Consider the following 26,432-nt stretch of genomic DNA (forward strand, 5'->3'; position numbering starts at 1 on the left):
GTGTGGAATATATGTAATATTTTGTGCCTATTAAGGGGTTTCAATAGTTGCAAGTGTTGTTTAATCCCGTGTGTATCACATTAATAATTCATGCTAGGCATTTCCTGCAGTCTATTTTTAGAAAGTGGCAGTAAGCAAATAAGATAGGCCTACGTCACGGTTTGTCATGTATATTTAAGGACTCCGATTCCCCCTCCTCTCTCTCTCTCTCTGTAACGTGCCCATCCTCTTCTGCATGGATATGGCCACCCAGCTGCTCCATCCATCCCATCCGCAGACCACGTGACCCAGTTCTCCCATGCCCTTCAGTAGTTCATTCAGCATGATGGCTGCGGATGCTGCGGATGCTCTCTGCTGCATCCTGCATCCGCGCCGGCTCTCTCTCCTCTTTCTCACCGTCACCCTCTCCTCTTTGCCGGCCCCGACAGTAGCGCTGCTCGGCGTCCGGCCGGAAGACACCCAGAGCGGAGAGCTGTCTGTGCAGGCTGGGATACTGAGGGCGATCGAGGGGACCCGCTTCATACTGAGGGTTTACTACTCCGCATCCCCAGCTACTCCGCATCCCAACAGCCTAAACATCAGCAGCAAACCTGACGCTGCTCCTGCCGCCCCATGGATCGCATTTATAGAGGAACCAGGTGGGGACAGCGGGGACGAGGAGAAGCACAGGTCCACAGGAAATCCGTGCGAAGAGGAGAATGCCCGGAGCTCAGACATCGAGCTGCTGGGCTCTTTCAGATCCACCTCAAGTTACAACTCAGTTTTGGTGGAGCTGCTCGCTAAAGACCTGCGCAGAGGCGAGGTGATTAAATACTACTCCATGTGCGCGTTTGATGGAGTAAAATGGGAGCATTTCACCACCAAAGACTTCTGGTTGGCGGTAGTGGAAAGACCCCCAGAGGCAGATGTATGGCTCCAGGCGGGTGTTGCAGTGCTCTTGTTGGGGTTGTCTGCGCTCTGCAGCGGTCTGAACATCAGCATGCTGGCGCTGGACCCCGTTGAGCTGCGGGTCCTGCAGAATAGTGGCACAGAGAAAGAGCAGAAATATGCACGGAAGATAGAATCAGTGCGTAAACATGGAAACTACATCCTTTGCACCGTGGTGCTCGGCAACGTGCTTACAAATACATGCTTTGTGGTATGGATGTGCCAGATTTTAGGAATGACTGCTCTCTCAACTGCCTCGTGCACTTTGGGGATATTCTTCTTTGGCGAGATTTTACCTCACTCCCTGGCGTCCAGGCACAGTCTTGCTATCGCCTCCAAAACCCTCTGCGCGACCCGCCTGCTGATGCTGGTGTTTTTCCCCATCGCCTACCCAGTCTCCAAGATTTTGGACATCATGCTCCACCAAGAGATCAGCAACTTTTACACCAGGGAGAAGTTGGTGGCCATGCTGCGCGTTACAGATCCTTACCACGACCTAGTCAAAGAGGAGCTCAACATAATCCAGGGAGCCCTGGAGCTGAGGACCAAGACCGTAGAGGACGTGCTGACCTCGCTGTCAGACTGCTACATGCTGTCCTCGGACGCCATGCTGGACTTCTGCACCATGTCGGACGTGATGCAGAGCGGTTTCACCCGGATCCCGGTCTACGAGAACGAGAGGTCCAACATCGTGGACATCCTTTTTGTCAAAGACTTGGCCTTCGTGGATCCTGACGATTGCACTCCCCTAAAAACAATCACTCAGTTTTACAATCATCCCATGCACAGCGTGTTCAATGACACCAAGCTGGATGTGATGCTGGAGGAATTTAAGAGAGGTAACTACACTTTAAATCATATCAGAGCTCAGGCCTCAGAAGTGCTCTGCAGGAGGGAGGCGTGTCCTTTGTTTTTACATGTCAAAAACGTATAACTTGTGAGTAAGAAGTCAGTTTTGCGTGTGTGTGTGTGTGTGTGTGTGTGTGTGTGTGTGTGTGTGTGTGAGGTGCCATGTGTTTGTTTTGTTACGTTCTCCAGGCTACCTCTAGCCACCTTGGAGTTAAATGTCTTTTGAAGTGAGTGTGCACTTAAAAAACTATGTTTTCAGAGCAAAAGTCAATGTATATATCATATTTGGCTCACAGTGGGCCTGCCATTGCAGCCTTTTGATCCCCAGAGCAGTGAGAGCCATGTGTGAAATCTGATACAGTGTCACACAGTGAGTCCAGTTCAGCCAGAAGTTAAAGGCTGCCAAGGAGCAGAAAGGGGTTATCTTAAGAATTTATGTCGTAAAAGTGGTTTTCCTATGACAACAACACTGTGAACTTTATCTGCCCCACCACCCCGCTTGCTTCCCCTTTATACGTTAGGCCATGTGTATCAGTTATACTTTAATTTCAAAAAGGAATTTAGCTAAAGTGCAGTGCCCGACTGATTGTCAGTAGAGGCAATGGATATTATCTCTGTCCCTCTCTGACTCACACATCTTTTGTTTGATAAGCATCTTTGCTGATAAGTGCATTCACAGTATTACATTCCTCATTCACATGCAGTGATAGCATCCGTTCACTAAATGTGACGCCTTTCCCCAGGGACCCCATTCAGTCTCGATGATAATAATGAATATGATTCTGAATCAATGCCCTGCAGCAGACAACTCAAACTGTTCTGCTGACGGTGTCACAAGTGAAAATGGAGACATATGAGAGGCTACTCGAACGGCTGTTATGTAAGGATTTCACTGACATTGGCTTATGTTGGGGGGGATTAAGATGTAAATCTGTTTCATTGACAAAGGGAGCTCAATAGATGTCGGTCGGAGGCAGCGGTTGTCCAATCGGAATGTGAAAGGTGACACTGTGGTGACTTTGGCAGGATCATAAATTAGATTGCCACTTACAGGCCAGGAGGTCCACAGCTTTATTTTGTTCAGGATTATGAAGGATAGCTTCAGTCTCCCGCAAGTGATCCATGGGCCCCTTTCTGACCCTGAGTGTTGCCATATTGTGTGTTATTTATAGATGAGGTTAGGTGAAAAAGTGAAAGCAGGCTTCACCTTTATGTTTGTGTGCTCCTCGCTGTAAGCCCGTGAGGACTTTGAAGCTTTCTTCACTCTGTAGGTCGCCGCCATCCAAACCTGCAGAGCAACCATGAAAAATTCATCTCCAACCTTTCCTTTCACCCCTCTCGGCTCCTTCCTTCTTTGCTCTAATGGATTAAAGGCTCCTGCTGTTCAGGAAGCCTGGCTGGGAGCTGTGGGGACATCTCACTGAGAAGGGTGAGGGGCTGGGGTGAGGTTCGTGCTAGAGAGAAATGTAAGGCAGGACTGCTAACGTGCTATACAGAGGGAAGTACATACAGGAATCTTAACCTTTACACGGCAAGCAATGCTCTGGCTGTAGATCTTTCAATGTAATGGGGTGTTCAGGTACTTCAAAGTAGCTAAGTAAAAGTACTGCATTATAAATGGTTAAAGTATTATGATTTTGGCAGAATGGCCCCTCTCAGTATTATGCTATTCGATCATTATTATTAATGTGGTATGTGAATGAATATATTTTGTTACTTTTAAACACTGCATACAAATCTTCTAATAAAAGAATACAGTAAATAAATCCAAACGCTTAGTTAACACACAACAGATCATCAAAGCATTCTGGTTTTTATAAACTAAATGTGTGTAGAAGCTGTTGTGTATGTATGTGTGTACAACAGGGAGAAAAACATAGCGGCAGAAATATAAACAATTCATTATTTCCTTATAGTAAGGCTGTAATGTTTGCAGAAAAGCTAGAGAGCAAATATACACATAATGCACAATCATATGCAAAGATATTATGCATTAAGATCTTAAACAACACATAGACAAGAGGAGCCTGGGAAACAGGCGGAGCAGAAAGATTTGCAAAAGGGACATCCATGGTAGACCCAGTTTTGCTAGGGGCATGTGTGTCTGCATGTGTGAGTCTGGTAAGTGTGTGTGTGTGTGTGTGTGTGTGTGTGTCGTTCTGCAAGAGTATTATGTAACATATGAATGATGTAATGCAGTGTCCGGGCCCATCAGCAGCTGATGGCAAATCCATCTCACTGACTCACCTGAGCTCTTCAGACAAGTTGACCTGAGCGCTGAGAACAACCTCATCATCTCAGCCAATCTCAAACAGCCAGAGTTTCATGTTTGGAGATGGCTGCCTGTCAGTCAATCAGGATTTTTGTTTTGTCTTGTTGCAGTGGATTAAAGCATTTGATCCATTTTATCCCCTGGCAGTGATCCCCTAAATCATCATATGAGCCACTGATTTTGTTCGAAGTAAGGTTGTAGATTGTGGAAGTCTGTGTTCTGGTGACATCATAAATTCAGTTATATAACGTATTTGACGTAAGAAGAACCATGACAGTGACCGTTGCGACGACAAAGTAAAAATGCACAATAAATACATGGAGCATAATAATACATTATTACAGAGGACAATCTCAGCTTTTGGTGAGTTGAAAATGAAAATAAATCTATACGTAACAACTAATAGTATGTTTGTAAATGTGTTCATGTTAATTAGTTCGAGTGTGGTGGCAACTTTAACTTCTTGTCACATTTGCTTTATTGACTCGTTCCGGAGACGCTGCCGGTGGGCTGTGTCATTGCATCTGGCAGGCTTGTCATGTTCAGCCTAACGCTTACTGAGAGGGGGCGCTGTGTCTGCTCATGGATGTGTAAAGTGTTGACGTGTGTGTATGTATGTGTGTTTACAGAGGTGGCAGCAGCATGGGAAGTTTAGTCAGCAGACGCAGGCATCCCCAGACTGATTGCGTAATCTCTGTGTTTACGTAAGAACCCGAGTCTTCCAAACTGTCAAAGTGTCTTCAGGATAATCCCCCAATGCCCACTTTCTTCTTCTCAGAGTCTCTCTCTCACACACACACACACACACACACACACACACACACACACACTCTCAGATAGACCTTCCCTGTGTTTAAGGCCTCACAGCTCCAGCTGGTGTATTAATGTTGATTTTCATCTTGACCGCACAGATTCAGTTGGAGGCTGTTGACTTGTGTTATTTTTATCCAGTGACGTAGCCTCTCAACCCCACGGCATGGGCAGTTGTTGTTGTTGTTGTTATTGTTGTTTAGCATAAACTCACATTGTGAAAACATTTCAGCTCGCCCCTTTTCTTTTCTCGTGAATGCAGGTAAGTCCCACCTGGCTGTGGTGCAGAGGGTGAACAGCGAAGGTGAGGGAGACCCCTTCTATGAAGTGATGGGCATCGTCACCCTGGAGGACGTCATAGAGGAGATTATCAAGTCTGAGATTGTGGATGAGACAGACCTGTTTAGTACGTATGATGCATAAACACGCTGATTGTGAAGCTCTGGGTTTTCAAAGTCACTGATGCATTAGCTGTGAATCAATTTAATTATATTTCCAGCTCCCACACTGAATAGATTTTCTCTCAGTTTGTCCCAGCAGTTGACAGACTTTATTCAGCTCTGTGCTCCACAACTTCACAGGAAAATGCGTCAGCAACAAATGCTGTATATAGTCATTTTTTAGGTACGTTACAAGAAGCATTTTAACATTTAAAGTACATTGGAATTACCTTACCATCTCCTATCCTGCTTTCTCATTAAACTATTGATCCTAAATTATCTCCCCTGTTGCTCCCAGTTCCTTGCTGTTGCATAATTAAATAATCTGAATAAATGGCCCAGTATCACAGATAATCTCCATAATCCGCTCATGTTTAATTGGCTGGAAAGGCTCTCCACAGAAAAGAAGTCGAATCCCAAACTCCCCTCATTTCATTTCTAATCTGGTCTGTGCTTTCATTTCACTCACTGAATTTAACTTCCAAGCCACATTTGGGAGAATAACTTAAGCCATGAACATTAACTTTGTGTTCTACAGTTTTAATTACATGCAGAGTGTGTGAAACGATCATTGATGCAATTGCATGGGTGCTTATAAACTCGGATTGTGCGTGTCTGCATGTGCACAATTATGCGTGTATATATAGCACAGGGAAGCTCATCTCTCCAGACTTTGCACTTCAGGCATTTATAGCACCAGCTGTTCCTGCTGCAGCTACGATGTATTTAATGGGATATAATGCATTTAATGCTCCTAACATCTGCAGAGGATGATTCTACTTATCAATGAGAGGTGGATAATATCGTGCAACTGCAGCTGTAGATAAACTGACTAGTATACTGCATGCAGCATCTGCATCAACTAATGAGGTCAGGTGCACCTCAAAGTAGCTTCTAATTCCTTGTAGTGCCAACAAGAATACTGTACACTTAAAGCATATCTAGTAAGGCAAATCTAATGAGTGAAAGAGTAACACCTTTCCATCCCTCAGTTATTATCAGAGCATATATAAAATGTGAAATCCGAGCACTTTATGATTTGCAATCTGTGTTCATAGCTGATAACCGGAACAAAAGGCGCGTGTCAAGCCACGAAAGGAAACCGCAGGATTTCTCAATCTTCAAACTGTCAGAAAATGAGCTGAAGGTGAAGATCTCGCCCCAGTTGCTGCTCGCCACACACCGCTTCTTGGCAACAGGTAGCATCGTATGTGTGTATATGCATGTGTGCACGGTCTGTCTGTATGCAGAGTTTTTGTGTGTGCCCAAAGTGGATCGCAGGATAAAATGAGGACAAGGTCACAGGAAGCATGGTGTTCTTTCTTTGACTTTTGTTTTGGTGGGGTCTTGTGCGTGTGTGTCTATATGCATCTATCTTGTAGAGGTGGAGCCTTTTAGGCCGTGTCACCTGTCGGAGAAGATCTTGTTGCGTCTCATCAAACATCCCAGTGTTGTGCAGGAACTCAAGTTCAACCCCAAGAACAAACACGGTCTTCAACACTACCTCTTCACGAGAAACAAACCTGTGGACTACTTTGTCCTCGTTCTTCAGGTAAATCACAATCACAATGACAGAAGTTGCAGATGAATTATGAAACCAAGCAATAATCCCTCCTGTGCGTGATGTTGTTATAATTACAGTGTGTATATTTCCTGTGTGGGAGGCTCCATTAGATGAGTAATCAATGTGGCTTCATGTCACACCATGTTAATGGCTTTGTTACCGTTGCAGGGACGGGTGGAGGTAGAGATCGGAAAGGAAGCTCTCCGTTTTGAAAATGGAGCATTTTCCTATTATGGCATGCCAGCACTCATCATGCCCCTGCCTATTGGTAAGTACACATGAAGCAATAAAGATCAATATCACTATGAGGGTGATGGTAATGACAACAGGGACAGTTCAGCAATAATAATCATAAAATTAATGTCCAGTGCCGGACGTGTTTTCGCTGTCTAAATCCCACCCAGTGTCTTATCTGTATAGCGCCAGCCTGCAAGAGCAGCAGCAGCAGCCGTGGGAAGAAAGTAATTAAAAGAAGTGATTTCAGAGAATTTCCCAGTGGAAGGCCATGACCTGCACAGGATTATATGAAATCCAGCTAAGACTGTCGAGCCAGCAGAAAGCCTGTCTCCCAATCTCCCTCACTCTGTTTCTTGTGCTGGTTGTTTGCATGTTTTGCACGTGTGATGTTCAGGGTGAGCTTAAAGCAATTTGGAAGACTCCGTTAAATATTTGAAAATCCCTTGTAAGGACAAAATATAGTATTTTCTCTTAAGCAGCTGCAGAAGTATGACACCTCAAAAGTTCTGTGTTGCACACACACACACACACACACACACACACACACACACACACACACACACACACACACACACACACACACAGCTGTTTTCCTTCATTACTGAACATCATACAAAGACAAAGGGAGAGCTGCAGTGCATGTAACTAAAGTCCAGTAAGTACAAATGAATAAGCCTTAGTGCACACTGAAGAGGGCACGTACGTGTGCTGAACATGAAAACTGCATAAATATAATTGAAGTATTTTAATAGATGCATGAACTGTTTTCGTATAATATACACAACTAAAATCATGTTTCCTTCTTCTGTTCTTTTCAGGTCGGAGGTATAGTTCCCGGGGCAGTGGTCTGAACCAATCTGAGTCATTACTGAGTGGGGGCAGCGTGGGTCAGCTCTCTACAGGAGGAGGGGTCTACTTACCAGACTACTCAGTCCGACAGCTCACAGACCTGCAGATCATCAAGGTTACAAACATGAATGCCTACGGGGACACACACACACACAACACAGAAACATATAAAAAAAAAACATCAACCTCTGTTATTATAATTACAGTTTAATGTATAATTTCCTGCACAATGATGGTAAAAAATGGGCACCTGCACTTTTAAACTCCCTCCATTGAAGCTCCAGAATTCCCAAAAACTCTTCCTCTGCTGCAGCGTTTGCCTTTGATATGTCCTAATCCCTGATTCTGACTGAACACAGACATCCTGTCTCTCGCTCTCCCCTCCATTCACCCTCTTTCCTTTAATCACTGGGAATAATTGAGCTCCATTTCAACAGTGAATATTTTAGCCTTAAATGGTGGATGTGCCCTCTCGCTTCACCTCTCCTCCCCTTTCTCCAATACAGTCCGTGTTTCCTCCTGTCCATGTGCACTGAGGTTAGGTGTAAAGGCTGCCATACAGATCTCATACTTGCTTTCTGTGTCCCCCATAGATCACCAGGAACCACTACCAGAACGCCATTACGGCCACCAGGATGGACAGCTCCCCACAGACACCAGATCCGGTGGATCCTGATGCTAAAGGGAGGCCTGCGGTCCCAGAGGCCCGCTCACACAGCATCGCCCTCCCTCTCACACACACACACACTCGACTGGGGCTGGCACGCCTTGCACATCTCCATCCCCACGGTGGCCTTCGAAACACCTCCCAGCTCAATGAAAGAAACCGTATTGTTCGTAAGTAGATGCTTGTGCAATATGTTGACTTTACAAATTGCATGTGTTGGTTTAAATGCTGAACTAATTAGTTAATTAATCTACAATGAATATACTGCAAGTTAAATAATCAGTCAATACGCTGAACATCCACCATTTCTAGGAGTCAATAAAAAAAATAAAAAAACCTGTCTGACAGGAGCAATGCATGATTAATGTAACGATGCGATATTCTGACAGGTCAGGGGGCACCTGACAATAGATGATGTGATGACTGGCGGGTGCGATGATAATAAATTAAGTTAAAAGCTTCTTGTATACCAACCTTGAGAATAATATAATTAAATGAGAAAACAAATGAACGTGAGGTTTTCCTTTTATAGCAGTGAAGAATGGATTCTGTATGTTAAGCACTCGGAGTGACTAACGTGCAAATGTGGCGTCAACCAATCTGTACTGGTTTCAAGGCTTAAAGGATTTCACACATACCATCTGTCTTAAACTGTGTGCAACACGCCACCCAGTTTGTGTGTGTTGGCGTTAGTGTCATTAAGAAACATCCCTGGACAGATGTCTCTTGTTGGTCGTCAATAAAAGAGTAGTATCCAGTTATATACAGCCAGGTTTTATGTTCAATCCCATTTCACCAATTAAATCTGCTCCACTGGCTGCACCCACTGATAAATAGTGCGTTCTTTACCTCCCTCTACAGGCAGAGCTACAAACCAGCTGTTGTTATGTAGATACTTGCAGTTGGTTCAAGGTTGATCTGTCCAATTCTCTCTTCACAGGCAGTAAATCTGATGGGCAGAGGAGTCCGAACGATACCGTGTTCCTCCGCTTGGACGAGATTCCCTACATCCACGAGGACCGGCCGGAAAATTATGGAGAAGATGGTGAGTGCTGCTACATGCGTCCTGACCTGGACTCATAAAAACTAGAATCTTGTCTCCTCCACAAACAAACAAGTTTTGTTCTTCTTTGTTTTATAAGGTTTTAATCATAAGTAAGCCTACTCAAGACACTACAATGACTGAGATGGTTTTAAAAAAGTTGCATTGACAATTACTAATCTAAATTGCAAAATTTAAAAAGATTTCCTGGTTTTTAAATTACATCCAAGAATTCTGAAACATTTTAAGGACGAAAGAGCAACTTCCTCCTCTTACATATGAAGTTTAATCCACATGCAATACGCATCCTTTCTATTAAACAATATACAAATACAATACAGGAATCTTTCTGCTGCAGCGTCACTTGATAGCTTTATATGGCTTTATATAAGCTAATATTATATAATGTAAACTTTAGCTATATATACATTGTTCTGTGTAACACGTTACTCAGTCACATTGCTGTGTTTAAGACTGTTCTCTACTTTTTCTACTGTTAAACTAAATGTTTGCGTTTCATATTTCAATGGTTTTATTACAGAACACAGCGTTCCTCACCAGAAGATATATTTGTTGTCTCTATGTCAGTTTTCCTAAAAATGATGTGTTTAAAGGAACTGATTTCATCTTATAGGCTGTAAACAGTTCATATCACTGTAGGTCTGGAGGTTATTTTATCTACTCCGCCTGTCATTCCTGCTCTATCTTACTCTCTCGTCTCTTTCAGACGTGCCTACAGAGTCTCAGCCCTCCACCTCTCCCTTCATCAGCTCTCTGTCTCTGTCCAGCTCGGAGGAGAACATTGGGAAGAAGCTATTGCGTAAATTGAGTGAGTAAGCCATTTGTCATGAACACCGATGAGAGAGCACACACCCACACACACACACACACACACACACACACACACACACCGTCAGTTAAGTCCCAAACTTCTCCGTCAGACATAGTGGTGTATCTTAGCAACAGGTGATATGTCACTGCCACCTACTCCCTTTCAGCTCAGCAGATTCTCCAGATGCATCTGTTGTCTCAGATATGACTCATGGACGCAGTAGCTGACGTTATTGCAGTTAATGGCAAATGTGAGGTAGTTTAAAAACAATCACGGTAAAGCAAATGTACAGAGAAGAAAATCTAAATAATCGGACGCAGCTACAGTGTAAGGTAGGCGCTTTGACCAGTAATGACCTTCATTTCTCCTGTTTCTAGGTAACAAGAGGAGGAAAAAGACTCGGGATGGAGAAAACAGTTTGGAGGAAGGTTCAGAGCAACCACCAGTGACGAGCTAGCACAGTGACACTGAGGAAGAGGGATAAAGCTTCTTCCTCTTTATCACTCACTGGTTTTCCTTACTAAACAACCATAGACTCCCTCCATGCTCCCACACAACTCCCACAGGAGACGGAGCCATCTAATGTGATGTAGTAACACTCAGGTCCCTAATGGCACACTCTGTCCCACCTCCGCCTGACTTCACACCCTTAAAGTGATTGCTGATTATAAGCGGGACAGATCTATAAAACAAAAACAAAAAACTTTATTGGACAAATCTTAACAATATAGTATTGGATTTATCCAGCCTTACACTGGACATGTTTTGTAGTAAACGGGGGAAATCTTTCTATGGTAGCTTTATCCATAATGTTAACATTTACCCATCTGATTTAAGTCATCTGAACTCTACATGATCTCTCAAGAGGGAGCCCAACAACGTTCTTAGGTAATATCTGAGCCAGCTTGAACCTTTTACTTGATCAAACAATGAATACAAGAGTTTTTATTATTTATTTGTTATTATGAGGCAGTTCCCACATACTGAAAATGTTGTTTGCACAGGGAACTGTCCCAATGTTGCCATAACGGGTGCCACCTACTGCCAACAGTACCAGACACACTAGCCGTCGGCTAAGAAGACAAGAGCACAATTTCTACGCCAGATTAAAAGAACACAATTATAAAAACAAAAAAGCCATACATTAATTCTCAGCTTGAATGACTACTTATTGTATGAACTAAATTCTCAGCAAGTTTAGAAGAGTATGCGCAATTTTGAAAATACCTGTGCTTGAAATAACACAATTTCTTACTTGATTTTTATACGCAAGTGTCAGAATTACCAAATGTAATTGGAAAATAGCAATATAAGTCATGTTACATACTGTAAATGGCAACCGCATACACGCATCCATCCCACATAAATGCATGTGTCCTACACACAGTCTGTCTGGTAGGTCTTCCCAATGAAACGTTCCCTTTTCACTGCATATGTAGCTGTATGAACACAATGTCAGTGTTTCCATCAACCAAACACCCTTACTTATCCACCTTTTCTCTTGATGTTACCACCATCGGGAAAAAAAACATTAACCTATTGTTTGATTGCATTCAGTAGAACACGTAGGGGCGATCAACTTCATACCTTTAGCTACCATATTAGCCACTTTTCTATGTACAGTTCATCTCATTTAAGCTGCATACACCAATTAAAAATAAGCTAGGGGTTTTGGGTCTAGGGATCCAAATAGTATGAGTATTCTCGAGGAAAGAGTAGTAGCTACTTGCATGTTTGTTTATGCTGCTTTTACTGTAGAATTATCCCGTGTAGAAAGCACTATTTTTCCATATGCATGCTTAAGTAGAGGGATGCATGAATAGGATGATCTGCAGTAACTTCTCCCCACAGAGGTGCAGTGTGTGACTTACTGAAGTCTTAAGAGACAGTAGATTTTAAAAAGAAGTTTTAACTGCTAAAGTTGAGAAAAAGCGATAGGTGCAATAAATACTACAACTGTAGTATTCATGGAGGAGTCCATACAACGCTGCTTGTTGAAGAAAAATGAAGCCATTGTTCTAGAAATCATCTATTACTGCAATAATGAAATAATGATTAGATCCTTTCTGAAAATGTGAGCGGTAGCTGCAGCTCAGGTTGTACTAAGCTGCTCTGCGTTGTGAAATCTTGGCAGGTACACCGCTCGACAGAACAAGAGAGAAAGACATGAAAGAGGAAAGCAATATGACGCACACTGACGTCAAGCCACCACCTCTCGTCAAACACACGCACACACACACACACGCACGCGGTGGCTATACAAGTACAAAGGATACTGCACTGCTAAGCTATTCGCATTGACCCCTCTATGTACACATAACATCCAACAGTAAGTCTTTTGATCTGACAAACAGCAAAAGGATTTGTGTGAATCAGAAAGTCTCTCAGCTGAATGCTTTGAGAGATTTTGTAGTTGGTTAACACCGATTAGTATTTGTGAGGGTTGATGTAATAGCAAAGTTACATTTTGTAATGTAAAATTCAGATAATTATATAAGTTACCCAAAGATATGAAGAGACAGACCATAATGTTATATAAAAGGGATAATTAAATTATTAATAAATGGACTGAACTATTATTCTTGTGTACTTTGTTTTGTTCTCCGACATTTAACATTATGCATTTCTATGATCACTCACTTTAACTTCAAATGATTTGCATAGGGGCTTCTGAAGGTTGTTGCATTAATACAAATCTTATAATGAAATCAATTCCAACAGATGTGACAATACAAACATTATATTTATAGTTCTTTATTAGAGTTGTTCATTCATCTCATAAGAAGGTCCAGTGAGGAGATTTTCAGCTTCGTTTGCTCAACAGTACGACTTTATGCTTTATTGGTGTACTGTGCACAGTGAGACGAGAGCAAACTGGTTGATCATTAGTGTGTTTGTGCCACTGACATGAGGGTCTTACATAATAGTGCACTAGTGCTACGAACAGGCAATCGCTGTCCAAACTCAACATTCACTCGGCAGGTGCCCGACAGAACCAGAAACATCTCAACATTCAGCTGTGAGCCCAAAACAGGGATTACTCTCGACACCTGATCAGTGCCATTTGTGCTTACCGACCATAAACTACATAAATACGGATTAAAGTGAGGTAATTAGTGCAACCCCTTTGGGCAGAAGACAGTTTTATTAATAAATTACATCGTTCAAGTTTAAATATCTTCCTGAGAATACTCATCTCTTGTTCATATTGCACCCAGCAGTAAACGTAATACTGCAATCACTCATGATAGAGGTAAATACTGACCCATTAAAGCTACATTAAGTCAGTGTGGTCGCTGCTCTTAACCCTGAATTATACATGCTAATTATTGCAGGTTTGGAATTGGAATTGGAAATGTGTTATTAACACTTGGAATGGATGAATCATAACAGTATGACATTAAAACATTTTTAGACAGTTGAGTCAGTACTGCTGAGATAATTGTAACACAGTCACAGATGTACTAACCCTCTCGAGGGTCCTGGTAATGACGCATACACTAATAGTACACTACATGTACAAAATCTGTGACGTCACACTAAGAAAACACTATAAGCGGGAGACCAACACGACAAAGTATTAACATAATTAAAAGGAATAATTCCCATTTGTGCGTTCAGTTAGAAATAGGTCCAGGTTGTGTTTAGCATAGCTTAGCACAAACACTGAAAGGGAGGGGAAACGGGGGCCAGTGAGCCGAGGCTGTGTGTATATTTGTGCAGATGAGAGTTTCTGTTTGCCCCAGGAAATCTGCTAGATACAAACACTTCTGGAATGAGGTGACTCAGGGCCAGGCAGGAGGAAGAACTGAGAATTGTGGGTAGTGTAGTCTTCTACTGGACCATGGTGACAGTCTCATGGATGGACTCAGCCACGTAGTCTATGTTCTTGGTGGTCAGACCGCACATGTTGATGCGACCACTGGCCATTAAGTAGATGTGTCTCTCCTTCACCATATACTCCACTTGTTTAGCTGCAAGAAATACAGCAGAACCAGATTATTCATTGATTATTAATTATCAAAGGGAAATATTTTGTGTGGTATTGTGAACAAATGAAAGATTCAACGTGTCAGATATGCCAGAAATTAAACTTAAAAACACTAAAACAATGAACTATCATTATCAACAGAATGTGAAGAGGTAACAGTGTTGATGTTATGTCAGCGATATCTACTGAACTCAGCTAACTAGTGCCGGCCCGCCCTGTGTAGGAGGTGATAGTGAGTCACTGTAGCACCGGCCTGCCCTCAGACCAGAGGGAGAGGTTTGTCAACATTACATCCACCATCCCTGCACGTTTTGATAGTTTGTTTTGATTAAATCCTAAGTGGCAGTCAGCAGTCAGCAGGGATTTAGCTGACTCTCCGCAGGATCGTCAAACTTTCTGTTGCTGCAGTTACACGTTAGACCCAGCGCTCCATCAGCCCGCAGTGACTGCCAGTGCTGAGATATACGTCCCCGCTTTCCTGCACGCTTTCCTCCGGGGAGGCTGTCCTCGGCACAGAGGCAGGACAAAAACACTGATTTGTTCGCTCGTCTCTGCCGCCCGGACCCAAGCCAACATACAAACTATCAAAACGTAACATAACACGGACCGCACAGCCCCCAGTGCCACAGTAAACACACAGATATCTCAGCTCCACGTGAAGATTATGAGATCGCAGTGCTCTTTAGACCGGATCTCAAAGTTTCTATATATAGAATACAATACACAATATAAAGAATACGTTAGAATAATAATCTAAGACGTAGAATACAATACATGTGACAAACTAGGGTGAAATACTGCCCCCTATAAATTTGGAGCAGGTGGCTCGGAATTACACATTGAACCTTTAAAGTAGTGCACAGTGAACGTGTAGCACTTCTGAGATGTGTAGGAAGTAGATACATCCTGGATTAGTTTGTTAACTTTACAGGTTTTGTTTTCATGGATCCGTAGTCATCTTTACAACTTTGGAAACTGGAACAATGTTTACTCACAGTTGAGGCCTGTGAAGCTGAACATGCCGATCTGCTCTGTGATGTGGTCCCAGGTGCCTGGTGTCCCCAGAGCTTGGAGCTTAGCTTTCAGCTGAGCCCTCATCAGCAGCACCCTGTTAGCCATGGTCTTCACATTGTCCTTCCTACACTCAAACAAATAGAAAATAATAACTACATCGGGAAATACATACTTTTTAGGACTGTTATACCTCACACAGTGCTTTGAGTGTTATTATATTTTGTGCTGACCATTCAGTAAAGAGCTCAGGTGAGTTAAGGGTGTTGGCAACAATGCGAGCGCCCTGAGACGGTGGGTTTGACCAAGTGGTCCTGACAATCTTCTCCATCTGGGACAGAACTCGCTTCAGGTTGTCTGCATCACGAGCCACAATGGTCAGGTTGCCCACACGCTCATCTGACGGGACAAACACGTGTCAAATATAAAAGAATATCGCAGCTTTGTGATAATTTGTTATCTCAGGATTAAAAATCGGGTCATGATTGGATTTAAATTTGATTCTGGATTCAGTAGGTGGGGGTGCTAATTCCAGTATTTCTACTCCAATCCGCTGCATGCTAATAAAAGCAGTTTGGAAAATGATTGCATGAAAGCAGAGTAAAGCGTACAAGTGTACAAGTAGTAGCTACTATTTTAAATCATTGACATATCTACAGCTACTGTACTTTGTTTTCATTATAACTGACGTTTAGATAGGCTGTGTTGATCATATACAGTATTCTGTCATGTTTTTAAAATAATAAAGGTGTGGGGTAAGATGAAACAATCTTAGACGCTTTATTCTACTATTAAAATGTTTCCATAAAAAGCACTTTGTGTCATTCTGATAGAGAACAGTACAGAGAATGTTACTCTTTATCGCTCTCTTGCAAGCAAGTGATGTAAAGCTTAATCCACCCAGGGGTCACTCACTGTAGAGGCCAAAGTTCTTGGAGAACGACTGGGCGCAGAACATTTCAAAGCCCATGGAGACAAAGTAGCGGACCGCCCAGGCATCTTTATCCAGACTGCCTGAGGCGAATCCCTGATAAGCTGAGTCGAAGAACACAAACAGCTGCCTCCTCTGGAAAAGAAGAGGATAAAGGATCAAACAAACAATCATCATACTGTTTAAACTGACACTACTTGTGATAGTTAAGTACGGACAATGTGTTGGTTTGTATTTGTGCGCACGCATATGTATAATACCATCATAACGTCTGCGATCTGCTGCCACTGCTCCTGTGTGGGGTCTGTGCCAGTTGGATTATGCGCACAGGCATGCAGGACAAAGATAGAATGTTCTGGACAACTCTGGGAAACAGAGTAGAAGAAGAAGTAGTGTAAACTCCTAATAAAAAAATGACAGATGACAAAAGTGAAGTATTACCAGAGTCCCTATCACACACTGCTTACCTCCAGGTCTCCAAGGAAACCAGGCAAATCCAGGCCCTTCTTCTCTCCAGTCCCAGTACTTATATGGACGGACATCGTCAAAGCCAGCATTGGCGAATACAGCATTGTGATTTTCTGAAAGAGAACAGTAAGAAAAACTCTGATACCAGCGTTCTCACTTCGTTGTTTATATTTCCTCTGGATAGAGAGGTGAAAGTTGTTTTAGTGATGCTTCTCACATAGGAACTTATAACAAATCAACATCACTGATAAGATGCAACACTCTACATCCCGGGTCTAAAGTCTATGTTGAGTTCAAGCGTCTGTAAAAGATTCAAAGATCAAAGTCCTTGAATGAGGAGTCACTTCCTCTGTTGTTTTAAACTCTGTGGTACTCCACTGTTTGTTTGTGTGTATGTGCGGGCGTACCCCAGGTAGGTGCGGACACATAGACGGGTGTCTTGGTGTTGTTGTTTCCATTGTAGAAACGCCTGAGAAATTCCGCGCCCATCTTCAAAGCACCTGTACCCCCCAGGCACTGGACAGCCCCCACCTGGCAAATGAAAAAGACAGTTAGTTTAAATGTAAATAGATTTTAAAAAACTAAACGTTGTGTGGCCTTTTGCTACACAAACCCTGTTCTCCTGGATGGCAGGACTGTCATCTCCCAGGACGATCTTAGAGGCAGAGGATCTGAACTCAGGCAGACCAAGGATGGGCAGGTACTCGTGGTTTAGCCTGTCATCGTGCACAATGATCTTTTCAACCTTTTTCACCACTGGCAAAACCCACGGCTGGCCCTCATCTGTCCGGTAGGCTGCAAGGAACAATTTACCAATATTATTAAAAACAAGTGGAGGATAGAATGAGGCCTTGATGTATTGAAAGGTTTTTAGATAGCATTGAGTAAGAGTTTTAGGCAGGGTTGTTACGGACAATCTTCCTGGGTCAAATAACAAGAATGTAACACTGACTCGGGAAAGCAGACGTGCACTTTCATCTCTCTGTTTAGTGCTTCAGCCAGCTGAACTCCATGTCACCACCTGATAAGGACTAAAGTATACAATAGCCTTTTTTATCTTCAGAACAGAGACCATCAACTTGCTTTGCAACAAGTTTCAGGCTAAATATCATCGACAGTGAGGTTTTTTTTCCACTGGAACGATCATTTGGTATATAGAATGTCAAACAGTACAACATGTAAATCACGAGTTACTGAAGTCCAATGTGGCGTCTTCAAAAACCCAACGATATCCAGATTATAATGAAATGAGCAAATCCTCAAACTTGAGAAGCTGGTACTAGTTTCCTTTAGTGTTTTTTACTTGAAAGATTACTTAGGCAAATGGTGGATTATCAAAATAGTTGCCAATTAATGTTTTTTTAATTGATTTATTAATAAATGCACAACTAGTTTCATGTCTGTGTATGACTTTTAATATACTAAACATTGTGTGCCCTACATTTCCCAGCAGCGGATGACCATCTGCAGCGCTGTGTGTCTTTCAACGAAAAGGGGATTATGAGGCTTCAGCCTCCTGTACTAATCATGGGACTCAGACAGCCTGGTCATGCTGAACAGTGCCGTTACAACACTGTCACAGAGCTGAGCAATGCTTCTCACACAGTTTCTTTGCAATGTAAGCAGCAAGGATTACTACTTTAAATAAGATTAACACCGAAAACAGTTGTAGTGAGGACTGAAATGTGCTTTTTGCTTGCTTTAGAATAGAAGTAGGACTAAGCCATAGTATATTTAAACTCATGCAAGTAGCTTGTTCTTGTAGCACGAGGGAACAGTAATCCAATCAGAGTAGCAGCAAGAGTGAAAAGAGAGGAAACCAGAGAGGACAGGGACAAATGATTCCACTCTTTGTGCCACACTATTACATAACCAGGATACATTATCAACAACGCTTTAATCAGTAGTTGGTGTGCAATGACTGAAGAGCAAGTAATGTGGACAGATGAATCAATCAGTTGTATTTACTCTCGACAGGATCTGATGAAACAGTGAGCCAATTCTCAAAATAGTTATCTACAAAATCCTCACTTCAGTTGGAAAGTAACATAAAATAGTGTCTCTCTAACATCCACCACAGCTGTAGCGTTACACCAAACAAGACATTTTAGAGACACCTATCTACAATAACCAGATAACGCTACGTTATAGGTGTGACTGGTCAGAGTCTGTGACGGTTGACGAAATAGTGATGAAGGAAGTACTCATATTATATTTTATGTCAGATATTTTACTGAAGTAAAAGTAGCAATATCACAAGGTAGAAGTACAAGTAAATTACAAAAGTATTAGCATTAAAAATGTATTTAAAGAACACAAATGTAAAGTCCTCATTATGCAGAATGGTCCAATTCAGAATAATATATATATACATTATATTGCTGGATTATAATTATTGATGGATGAATGTATGTATCACTTTAATATTGCAGCTGGTAAAAGTGAAGCTAATTTAAATGACTTTATATACTGCTGGGTAGCTTAACCTACAATAATTCATCATACTCCATCAAATACATGTAGTGGAGAAAAACGTACAATATTTTCCTATTAGAATAACATGGAAGTAATCAAGTAAAGTCCCTCAAAATGATATGCTACTTACATTAAGTTGCACTTAGTTACTTTCTACCACTGTTGACAGACCACCAGGTGGCCGAGCCATCAATTGGTAATGGTAATGTATATCAAAATACATTATTTTATCTCAATTTTGGGTCATAATTTGCGTCACAATTAGAAAGGCAGCATAATTTGGCATATACTATTAAAATAAAAGATGTGCCCACCATCATAAAAAACATGGACATTGGAAAATAAAAACGTCATAAACGGGTCACAGAGTCGTAGTAACAAAGTCTTCAGCGAAAAACCACCAAGCTAGCACTAAGCTAGCATTAGCTGACTGGTTGCTCCTGGATACCGTTATGGCTAACGACAACTTACCTCCAACTCCGAGGTTCACCTTGTTGGGGAATTGGTCGTTATTGAAATCCTGCGACAGTTTAAAAACAGCTACAGGGGCTGCTTGTGGGACCTCACAAAACACAGACATATCTGCGGTTTATTTAACTGGGGAGACTGTAGCGACAAAAAAACGACAAACGCTTACCGGGACAGCTAACGGGATGAAAGAGGACTTTACCTTCAATTTAGATTTGGAGGAGGAGGGGGGTGTAAAATGGGCGTGAGGCATTAACCAATAGAAATCTACATGTATCTGCTAAGCCAATCCCAGCACTGATCCTTATCAGGTCAAAGTTCAAGGAAACACACGAACAGGGGCTGTTGACCAATGAATACCTCTGTAGCATGACTGACACATATCACAACAAATGTAAAGCGCTGATAATGGGTGGTTCAGGATTTTACTGCAATACAAGAAATAGCCACAAGGTGGTGCCAATGCCCCGTTAAAGATAGTACCAGAAGACTTCCTAGTATGCACTGGCAACCTACTACTATTACTGAAGTTAAGAGGTTTTTTTGTACTGTAATGTATTCCATTTTAAAGGTAAAGTAACACATATTGAGATCAAATGACTCACAGACAATACATTCCCACCATAAATGTCAATTTGAACCAGACAGCTGTTTTTCTTGGGCTTGACACAGTTTGAGTAAGTACATGTAAGGATGTGTAAATGAGTATGTGCAAGCATCTTCATCTGTTCAGCCCTGATGGCCTCGGTTGAGCTGTGGTGTAAACACGCCGGCTCCTCTGTGCTCTCCCCACAGCTGTCTGCAGGGGCTGAAGTGGTTGATAAATGAGGGCCACTCCAGCCGGCTCATCCCTTGCAGGATCGTGACTTAGTTGGAAAGCTTTTTGGCTATACTGGAGGCAGGACTCAGCCCGTTTTGAGGCCTCAGTGCTGGCATTTAATGTTTCTGTCTGGTAAAGAAGCAGGCTGCTGCATTGTTTGACCTAGTTTGTGTTGTTAAACTCAGTGACGGTGGAACACAATTAGACAGTATCATCTTTTAATCAGGGATATTGTAATAAAATATGCATTGATGTATTTTGATAGATTGAAAAACTAATTATAAAGTAATGCTTTGAACTCAGCGAAGTGGAATATATCAATGGTTAATAAATCATGAATTAATGCTTTATATCTTAGTAATACACTATTAACAGGGACGACTTTTTAGGTTGTTAAAAAATCTAATTATTTATTTATTTTCACAATGTGGTAACCCAAAGGTCGTCCTTAATAATGGCTTATTTCTGAAACACAAACCATGAATACATTATTTATTAACCATTAATAAAGTATCAGTTATGTGTAAAGGTGGTACAATTAATCCTAATACCGGTTTATCTCAGAACATTGATGACTATTTTCCCCTCCTGTTGTGTCCCAGATGTTACTCACTTTCCCCATAGCCGGTACCACCCCCCCCCCCCCCCCCCCCCCCCCCCTCATCTCCTTGCTTCACTTTGACAGTAGATGTTTTCATTCTTTCCGACCAGGTGAGGGTGTCTCGTACGTTAGCTATCCCTGTCAGCCCTGCAATTATGGGATTTGAGCTCCCAAAACAAGGCTCGGGGGCCCAGGGCAGGGTCTGCTGTGTACGTACCGGGGAGACCACGGTCTGCGCTGTGATGTGAAGTGTGAGTCAGAGCAAGGAGTGACAGGAGCCGCCTCTGGCAAGACAGTGTCCACAGGGGGAGTGTGTCAAATCCAGATCACTGAGAGTTAGTCAGCCAAACATTCACAGGCACCATCTCTGCATTTCCTTGACATTGATAGGTGGAACATTTATTTTGGCATCTAGCAACGCAATGAAAATATGACAAAATAAAATGGTAGTGCCAACAAGGTTTCTTTAATCACAGTGTTTTCATTTTTGCATGAGGTTACCGTTGTTGCTGTAGGACGCTGACACTAAAACACACAATGGCACACATTCAGGCACAAGACAGTCACATTCCAGCTGCGGTATCACTGAAACACTAACAGGAGCGTGTGTGCACACACACTGCAGCACATTCCAAGGGGGACGTTGCAGCGTTGCTCACATGTTGTGGTGGCCTCTGTGTCTATGGGTCAGAGAGCTGTGGTGAGTGACCACCTTTTTAGCTTCCCGCCTTGTTTGTTTTCCAAAGACAGTGCCATCAATTCTCTAACAAGGGACTAGACACAGCAACAACAAAGAGCACAGGACCTCCCTGTTGCTCCTTGTGTAGTCCAGTGACTGATGGAGCGTGCATGCAATAACAGACATCAGTGCTCTGCGTGTCCGACTGCATTCCGACTAGTGTATTTGTGTTTGTGTGTGCGTACATGTCTTTGTGTGCTCCATCTCATATCATGACATGAAATTGGGCTTTTTACTTGGGCAGGGAAACTTGTGCATCTGAAAGACATACATATGTACAACGAGTAGTTGCTTGCATTGTGTTAAAGTTATGGTTTTACCTGGGTGAAATGTTAATCTGGGAAATTTAGAGATGCTGCTGCTGCGGCGGAAGATTTTGGTCTTCAGTCTTTGTGCTAAAGCCAAACTAACTGTATAACTGTATAACTAACTGTATCTGCCTTATATTTATTGTGCAGACATGAGAGTATTAATCTTCTCATCTAAGCAATAATGTGGAGTATTTCCCAAAATGTTGAGCAACACATTTCTTAAACAAAGTTTAAACATACCGTTCACATATTTGATCTAAGATTCGACTTTGATTATTTTTTTGACATGTATGATAATTACTATAGCGATCTGCTAATATGCTTGTCACACTGCTTTTCACTGATATGGCCTTTACCCTATAAGGCTGCGTGCAACCTCAAACACAAGGTCTACAGTGTGTTATTCTAATTGATTGATGTCGTCTTTTGGCCAACTCAGGCTCTCCAGACCTCAGCTTTATACAAATATGCATGCAAAGAAACAAAGACAGGAAGTGGAAGATTCATGTCTGAATTTTTACCCTGACTGCCTTCTTTCTGTCTGAATGAAGCCATTAAAATGATAGGTGACAACTACATCAAAAACATGTTTATCATGATCTAAAATGTTGTGATGTTTTATTAATCCACATGGGGAGATCATTATGGGGGACTTCATGCTCACGTTCACAGAGACTGAAAATACATTGCATGTACAGTAATTATTTACAAAAGCTGAACTTTATTCATACGGACTTTGAGTTTTGCCAAAAACAAACTGTCACTTTGATAACGATACCACCATGGTTGCTGGAGAGACAGTAGCATTTTCTTTCAAGGATGTTTACCGCTTGTAGCCAGGATGCATACATGCTTTTTTATTTTACAGCAACATTGTCTTTCCCAAGAGAGCCATTACTGCCTGAGCTAGTTAGAGAATATCCCTCCAGTAACAGGATGAACTTGATTCAACCTTTTGATATTTGATATGTTTTCCAATGCCAAATAGGACAAAACATATAAGCAGTTAGAGGGAAAATTCAAGACCCACACATCCTATTCAGTTAAACCCTGCAGTGTCTTTATCTATGGCATGTGTGGCAGCAGAAAGGATAAGCATATTTAGGATACACGTTTCCTTCCAAACTACATTCCCAACACCGTAGATCACAGACATTACAGCCCTTACATCCCCCTGTTAGCGCTCATATATACAAACACACACCTGCTGGGGCAAGGCCGTCTGGGAGAGAATTACAGCAGGCTAATTTATGAGACCCAAGGGAGGGCAAAGGGCAGGGGACCCAGACTGGCCTGACCTCACTTCCTCCTTCCATGGTGTCCAAGTTAGAACCCTAGATACACAGAACAGGGCTTTGGTTCTCAAACACATTACCCTCTCACAGTCTTTCAAACAAACAATCTAATTCGGATATGTTTTTCCTAACCTGGTTAACACAATGAGCCCTAAGGGACTGTTGCTACAAGCTAGCACTATTGTGGAATATTTAGCACTTTCTGAGCCAAAGGTAAGTGGGTGATAGCAGGGTTTTGCTTAAAAATCTGGCCCCAGGCTCGCCTCTGGCCTCCTCACTTCCTCCAGTGAGAAGGCGCTGTCATCCGTCACTCGGGACCAGGCAGGGGCACAATAGCACAGTCTGGATCCTGGCTACTGACACCATCACATGGGCTGCTGATAAGACTCACCTTCCGGGACCCAGGAGAGCTGAGCCATTACACACAACAGTTTGGTCCTGTGCCATTCTTACAGATGACCATAAAGTAAAAAAGGAAAGCACATTATGAGCTACATGAGGCAACAACACTCTGCATGTAATTGTGCTTTCTTCTATATTTACAAGATCCTTTAATCTTTATGGCCTCGTGACTTCTTTATTGCAATGCGTGCGTCCCCCTAACGCATAATGATGGGGGAAAGCTATCGCACCACACACAACATAGAAAACAGATTGTGCAGACACACTTGAGCTAATCTGTTTTTCCTAATGTAACAATATATTGTCCTTAATGGCTTACTGTGAGACAAATGGTTCGTCATACTTCAGTTCCTCATTACACATCCAGGCCGTAATAGTAACACCTGTAAACAACCAGCTCCTTTGTAGAAAGATGTTAAGTGTTCCTCTACAAAGCTCTGTCAAGTCATAATAACACACATTTTCTTTCAATGCACACACACGCGCGCACACACACACACACACACACACACACACACACACACACACACACACACACACACACACACACACATACACACACACACAAGGGTTACAGTGTACCCACAGACACTGGAGGTGTTGAAGCTTTCTTTATGCAGAGTTTACCTCTGCGGTAAAACCATCAGATACCAATCGCCTCTCGGCTTTTCAGAAGCAGAGACTACAGGGGGAAGATAATTGTAGTCATTACCGAGTCATCAAACTTTCATTTTGTGTTCAGCGATCTGCTGTCTTTTGAACATTCAAACCTACATCTCCAAGTGCATCAGTGCTGTGGGCCTGTAACTACTGATATACACCTGCCACTCTGCAGAGAAGACACTGCTTAAACAGGTTCCTGCCAGTGATATGGAGAGAAGGAGGCAGGGCAAGAACAAACATGTTGAGCACTGCCTGGCAAGCCATCAACTTTAAAGAACTCTCCAGAAAGTGAATTGTGAGGAATGGTTGAAATTGTCACTGCTCTTAAAGTGGAAAGTCGATTTTTAATTAGTTATTTTTACTAGTTATTCTTCTCTTTGTTTTGTGTCCATTAAATGTGTTTAGAGCTCTGCAGTCTATCCGTGCTGACCTCTGCTGCCGGCCTGACCTTACCCAGCTTATCACGATGATTCTCAAATGAAGATGATGTATGGGAGACTCGCATTGAGCACCCGAGCAGCTCCTTGACACTCTCTGGGAGTCTGGGTTTTGTTACAGGCAGGAAACAGACTCTTCCGCTCCGTAAACATGCTTCTCTGCTTGGCCACTTTTGGGGCTGCCGGTGGCACGCGAAGACCACTGATGATGGTCAGCTGAGGACTCTCAAGGCTAAACGCGCGCGCGTGCGTGTTTAGGGTTGAAAAGCTAATTGTGCCATTAGCGCGGCAACCCGCGTTTCTGACCCGTGACGCTTTGAATTCACGGGCTGGCAGCGGCCTGTGAGCACTGGATTTTCCCTTAATAGTATGAGATATCTAGAAACTGCAGGCTTTTCTTCTATATATTTAACCACCTTTGTCTTTTTTTAGATAATAATCTGTAAACACTTAATTAAAAATCTCTTTTCGTCGTCGTCTGTAACGGACATTGGTTTCTGTGTTTGGTCTGTTGTCTCTTTGAATCATTGCACTCAATAAAATGGAATGGGTAAATATTTGGGAAACAAATTGGCCACATTTACAGCCTTTTCGAGTATTTTACGAGCCAATACATTCCACTTAAGTGCTCGTAAATTCTAAGTAACTCGCGCAAAATCACCTTTGACATTGTGAAAATGATCAGTGCTGTCCTTAAATAAATCCTGAGAGAGTCTATAATTTGGAGGGTGTTTTAGCAGTTCCCCAGTGCATACATTCCAAAATCTCCATTTCTTTTTTCCGGGAGCACATTTTGAATAGCTAAAGCCTTATGTACACGAACGCCTATTTCCTCCGCAGACCTAATTCCTTACCCTGCTACTCCACTTAAACGGAGCATTTTAAAAGACATACATCTCCAGGAGAGGGGAATACGCTGTCCTAATCTAAACAGCGGCGTGTTGATGGTGAGCGGATGAGATTATGTCGGCATGCCCTTCTTTTCTTTCCACACGGTTTAGGAGCAATGGGCCTTCAGACCCTGGCGCCTGCACTTGGCCACAGAAAGGAGACCAGGACGGAGGTGTCCCCTTACAGCCTGTTTGCCCTTTGGCACACAGGTAGCCTACAATTCAAGAGACATTTCAAATAAATGTTTCTATTTAAGATTCATTAAATGAGAAAACACGTGTTGGGAGTACTGGGAGTCTGCAAACATGATAATCCTGTTTCTGGAGTCAAACGCCAAATGTAAAGAAGCAGGTGGTATTATTTAAATGTTTTATTTGTATTATTATTATTGAAAGACATTTATAAACTATTTATTGAATTAACACTCTACTTGTATCAAT

The 26,432-nt window shown here is 42.4% G+C and overlaps 2 protein-coding genes across 2 annotated transcripts; one reads left to right on the forward strand and one right to left on the reverse strand.

Moving 5' to 3' along the window:
• The first annotated feature begins 278 nt into the window (after nucleotides 1-278).
• cnnm1 (cyclin and CBS domain divalent metal cation transport mediator 1) lies at nucleotides 279-13,068 on the forward strand. Its single transcript, XM_029450507.1, has 10 exons — nucleotides 279-1,766; nucleotides 5,121-5,264; nucleotides 6,357-6,497; nucleotides 6,681-6,850; nucleotides 7,031-7,130; nucleotides 7,918-8,063; nucleotides 8,542-8,785; nucleotides 9,556-9,660; nucleotides 10,385-10,486; nucleotides 10,867-13,068. Exons 1-10 carry the CDS (start codon nucleotides 299-301, stop codon nucleotides 10,944-10,946), a joined length of 2,700 nt encoding a protein of 899 aa, XP_029306367.1. The 5' UTR covers nucleotides 279-298; the 3' UTR covers nucleotides 10,947-13,068.
• Nucleotides 13,069-13,247: 179 nt separating this feature from the next.
• Nucleotides 13,248-19,995, reverse strand: got1 (glutamic-oxaloacetic transaminase 1, soluble). The gene is given in 10 exon segments (XM_029449869.1): nucleotides 13,248-14,463; nucleotides 15,476-15,618; nucleotides 15,725-15,890; nucleotides 16,407-16,557; nucleotides 16,683-16,787; nucleotides 16,890-16,937; nucleotides 16,939-17,003; nucleotides 17,298-17,421; nucleotides 17,504-17,685; nucleotides 19,837-19,995. Coding segments are annotated over 10 exon segments (1,233 nt in total). The 5' UTR covers nucleotides 19,946-19,995; the 3' UTR covers nucleotides 13,248-14,323.
• Between the last annotated feature and the right edge of the window lie 6,437 nt (nucleotides 19,996-26,432).

This window comes from Cottoperca gobio, chromosome 15, assembly GCF_900634415.1.
Source record: "Cottoperca gobio chromosome 15, fCotGob3.1, whole genome shotgun sequence".
NCBI lineage: Eukaryota > Metazoa > Chordata > Actinopteri > Perciformes > Bovichtidae > Cottoperca > Cottoperca gobio.

Excerpts from the sequence above, each read along its gene's own strand:
- cnnm1 (XM_029450507.1), top strand. The coding sequence starts at position 299 with ATGCCCTTCAGTAGTTCATTCAGCATGATGGCTGCGGATGCTGCGGAT. Across the intron at positions 7,131-7,917 it reads CATCATGCCCCTGCCTATTG|GTCGGAGGTATAGTTCCCGG; the intron begins GTAAGTACACAT and ends TGTTCTTTTCAG. Across the intron at positions 8,786-9,555 it reads TGAAAGAAACCGTATTGTTC|GCAGTAAATCTGATGGGCAG; the intron begins GTAAGTAGATGC and ends CTCTCTTCACAG.